At 55.7% G+C, this 4,291-nt stretch overlaps 1 protein-coding gene across 1 annotated transcript in view; it reads right to left on the bottom strand.

Annotated features, from left to right (window-relative positions):
• Positions 1-3,166: 3,166 nt before the first annotated feature.
• Positions 3,167-4,291, bottom strand: part of LOC114040268 (class I histocompatibility antigen, Gogo-A*0201 alpha chain-like) — a 2,794-nt gene continuing 1,669 nt past the window's right edge. Inside the window, exons 3-5 of the mRNA XM_027858306.1 lie at positions 3,774-4,154; positions 3,431-3,688; positions 3,167-3,282 (exon numbers count right to left, since the gene is read on the bottom strand). Coding sequence (XP_027714107.1) covers positions 3,167-3,282; positions 3,431-3,688; positions 3,774-4,154 — 755 coding nt within the window. The remainder of the gene's footprint in view (positions 3,283-3,430; positions 3,689-3,773; positions 4,155-4,291) is intronic.

The following is a 4,291-nucleotide window of genomic DNA, read 5'->3' as shown; positions in this document are numbered from 1 at the left end:
GTGTGTGTGTGTGTGTGTGTGTGTGTGTGTGTGTGTGTGTGTGTGTGAGAAATCCTTCTCTACAAACTTCTATTTGCCAGTTCTTCTCTGGATGCATATAGCCTCTTCCTTCACAGGTCCTTTGTAGTCAATCTGAGTATTTGTAATGCAATTTTGGAAGTCTTAAAAATTCTGATCAATGCAATGACCACTCACAATTCCCAAAGACCAACAATGATTTCCCACCTTGGGAAAGAGAGAGGATGGACTAAAGATACAGCAGCCCCTCCTGCTTACGGACACCTGTAATGGTTAAGAGGGGGATTTGGAAGGCTGGACTCTGGGGGTCACAGAGCTTGGAGACCAGGGTCAGAAAAGCAACTCCAGTTCTGTGAGAGATGTTTCATATTCCAGTGATTCATCAGAGATATAAAAGCAGTATTTTTGTCCAGCTGCTTGTAAGCCACGTGGGGACAGGAAGTCTAGTGAGAAAAGACAAGTCCTCCATGTACAACCCTCCACAACGGGATGACCAAGGCAAGAGGAAGAAGAAGATGGCTCCACTCCCTCGAAGCTCCTTCCTTACTTCAACCCCAGGGTCCCCAAATCCTGTCTGGCCATGGGATAAGATGGCTTACAGCCCAGGGGAGATCATCCACCCACTTATTATCACAGAATCCCTGGCCTTCTTACATGAAGAGGCCCAGAGAGAGGCCTGGAACCTTCTGTTGTAAAAACTATATCCTAGCCAGTTAGAGTGTGGTATGAGCAACACGTGTCCAACGTGGCACAGGATCTGACCCGACATATTTGTAGCAAATGTTTTCTCTTAATTACTGCCTATCAGCGAGGAGGCAGTAGGGCCCAAGTCTCTGCCGCTTCCACCACTGTGTGACTGCCTTCCTTAGATCAATTATAATGGTAATGGAAACGTCCACACCAGGGATTGTAGAACAAGGAAGCAAAACTTGGGTGGCCTCCGATGAGGAAAAACAATGGTCTGAGCTAAGCTGAGATGGTGATTACAAGATGGGAGAGAAACATAAATAATTAAAACATTGGTCTTTTGGGGAAAGAAATACTACGGCAGAACAAAAGAGGGAAAGGTGAATGTTCCCGGCAGCGTGGATCATTCCAAAGGGGAAGGAAGAGCGGGGGAGGAGGGGAGATACAGGTGGAGATCGATCAACTGGCTCTAACCATGTATAGGGCAGGGACTCCAGGGAGCAGAGAGGGGGGCAGGGACTTCTTTCTATTTAGAAACTAGATAGTCCCTCCTGCACTAACTCCAAAGGGAAACCCTTCTCTTCCTCAGAGGTGAAGAGCCCCTACTCTGGGACAGTCTGAAAAGTGGACCAGGCGGTCACTCCCTGCAGTGGCCATCACCAACAGAGATGGAGCCCCAGGGTCCTGGAATGGGCCCAGAGTAGAGGCCACAGCAGCCCTTAGGGAGGCCCCTGCAATGAAAGAAAAGCAGGGATACAGACACACAAGGGGGGAGGAAAATGGCAACAAAATAGAGAGAACTGGAACTCCCTGAAAGACCGTGCTGAGGGGCCGCCTATGGGCCAACACTCTGCATCATTCCACTTCCAGGAGGAGAAGCCCGGAACAAGTCCCAATACACCATGTCCACAAGTGCGCCGGAGCAGTACAAAGCAAAGACAAGCATCTGCACCCTCACCACGTACCATCCGCCGGCCCTCCCCCAGGCTCCTTCCCCTCTTGGCCCCCCCAGCCCCCACCTGCACTCACAGACTCAGCAGAGCAAATAAAAGGATTCTCAGAGGTCTCCAACCTTTCCTTTATTTTCCCATCATATGGCCAGAACATCTCCACATTGTCATTCTGTCCCCCAAAATCCCCCACCCAAATGTGAAGCTTAGCTGAGATTGGGGAGAAAAGCTGAAATTTCAAGGGCAATAATTCATTGGGCTGTTTTTGCAGTCAGAAAAAGCTCCCAGAGGTCAGTGCAACATCATGTGTGAAGGAAGGTTCCCCTCCCAAAGCCCTCTGGCCCTCACTGCTGGTTGTCTCTACAGAGTGAGACAGGCAGAAAGAAAGAAGGTGGGGGAAGGAGGCCTTGGAGAACAGGGTGAAGGCCCTATGATGCTTCCCTGGGCTTGGGCCAGTAGAATCCAGGGAGGATCCCAGGGGCCATGCTGGGGAGAGAAGCCAGGGGTCCACAGGAACAACACAGGCACTGGAGACTGGTTTTCTTCCTCAGGTCCATACCAGGTCCATACCAGACAATTCTCTCAAGCTGAAGAAGGAAAGACAGACTCAGGGAGACCCTCCAAGTCCCCTCTGCCTCCAGCCTCTCATCATTCTGAAGGACCTGCCTCACCACCCATCCAGTCCTCAGCCCAACCTCTCACCCACCCTCCTCTGTGCTTGGCCCCCTTTACCCCAGCCCCTCTCTCCTTCCAGGCCCCCAGAGTCTCGCCTTTGGCCGGGAGAGAGACATCTGATCCCTGTGCACTGTCATTGCCTGGAGACAAAGGAGGGAAACGACCCAGTCAGGGACATACATTCCAGAACCGTGGTATGGGAAGGGAAGGGAACACCAAGGCAAGGCTACTGGACTAAGCCTCTCGTCTGCCTTCCCATTGCTCAGATTCCAGAGATATCATGGTCTGGGCCAATCTTTCTACCCTCCATGTCCACTCTTCACTTACCTGAAGCAGGAACATAGACCCCTCCTTTTCTACCTGGAAAAGAAAAAAATTTCCAGTGAGGAACCCAGGAGAGACCACACTAAGGTCTCAGGAGTTCACTGGTTTGTCTTGGAGACACAAATTACAACTGGGACTGCAATCCCATCCCCCACTCCAGTCCAGCCTCTGGATCCAAGAGGAAGAGAGAAGAGGCCCCCCAAATGGGCACTTCCTCACCTTCAGGCCCACCTCCAGGGGTTCCCAAGGCTGGTCTACAGCCCCCGGCTTGGGGGACACCCAGGCCCTCTGGCAGGGATCCCCATATTCACTGCTGCTCTGAGTCTGAAGCAGATGCCCCACTAGGCCAGCCTGTTACACCCCTGCCTGGCATCCTCCAGATAAACGGTTTCTATTTCTTTATCTAGAGTCTTAGGACCCATCTGACAGTCCCTTGGGTGGGAAAGAGAAGATGGGGACAGAAAGACAAGCTGTGAGTCAGGGGAAGCCAGGATCTCCATGGTACCTGCTCCCTAAGACCCCCTCCTTAAAGTCTTTATCCTCCAGATCGCAAGTCCAGCAATGATGATGATGATGAGGACAGCACCAATGACCCCCACAATGAACCAGGTGGATGAGGACTCTGGCTCTGAAATGGAAAAGGGCAGTGAGAGACCTGATCCCTCTGGGGCCTCGGAGTCACCAACCCCTCCCCCACCTCCCCCGTCACCCCACCTCCCTCTGGTCTTTTGGGGTCTGGGGGATGACCTTTCCCTGCCCCTCCTCGCTGTCCTTACCCCACTTCAGGGTGAGGGGCTTAGGCAGTCCTTCGTGCTGCACTCGGCAGGTATACTTCTCTTCCTGGCCCGAGGTCACGTCCACACCTGCCCACTTCTGGAAGGTCCCGTCTCCCGCGGGCCTGGTCTCAATGAACTCCACGTCCTGGACCCGCTCCTCTCCATCCCGCAGCCAGGTCAGGGAGATGTCAGCGGGGTAGAAGTCCTGGGCCCGGCACCGCAGGGTCACCTCCCCGTGGGGGGCAGTGTGGCGGGTCACTCGGGCGGAGGGCGGGTCTGGAGGCAAAGGTCAGTGGCATTTCCAGGCTCTCCCTTCCCCTCTCCCCTCCAGGGACACAAGGACGGGTAGGGTCTGGGGTGCAAGGGGTGCCTGGGGCTGCAGGGGACGGGGAGAAGGGGAGCGGGGGCCTTGAGTGCCGCGCACACTGCGGGGGGGCGGGGGTACCTGGCCTCTGCAGCGTCTCCTTCCCCATCTCCAGGTACTTCTTCAGCCACAGCACGCACTCCTCCTCCAGGTAGGCTTTCCGTCTCTCCGCCATGGTCGTGTTAGCCTCCCACTCACGCTTGGTGTTCACAGCCTCCGGCACCGCCGCCGTCCACGTGGAGGTCTCCGTGTCCAGCGCGATGTAGTCGCGTCCGTCGTAGGCGTCTTGTTGAAACCCGCGCTGGAAGGTGAGCTTGGAGGAGACCTCGCAGCCGTACGTGCGCTGGAGGGTGTGGACCCCTGCCCGCCCCCGGCCCGGGTCAGAGCCGGCCTCGGGCTGCTCCAGCGCCGGGACCCCCCCCCCGTGGCCCCCGTGGCCGGCTCGGCCCCGCCCCCACCCCCCGTGGCCCCCACCCCCCGTGGCCCCCACCCCCCGT

The sequence above is a fragment of the Vombatus ursinus genome, unplaced genomic scaffold (assembly GCF_900497805.2).
Source record: "Vombatus ursinus unplaced genomic scaffold, bare-nosed wombat genome assembly UNPS02012901.1, whole genome shotgun sequence".
Classification (NCBI taxonomy): domain Eukaryota; kingdom Metazoa; phylum Chordata; class Mammalia; order Diprotodontia; family Vombatidae; genus Vombatus; species Vombatus ursinus.
The sequence above is the reverse complement of the archived record's forward strand: the minus strand, read 5'-3'. Positions and strand labels throughout refer to the sequence as shown.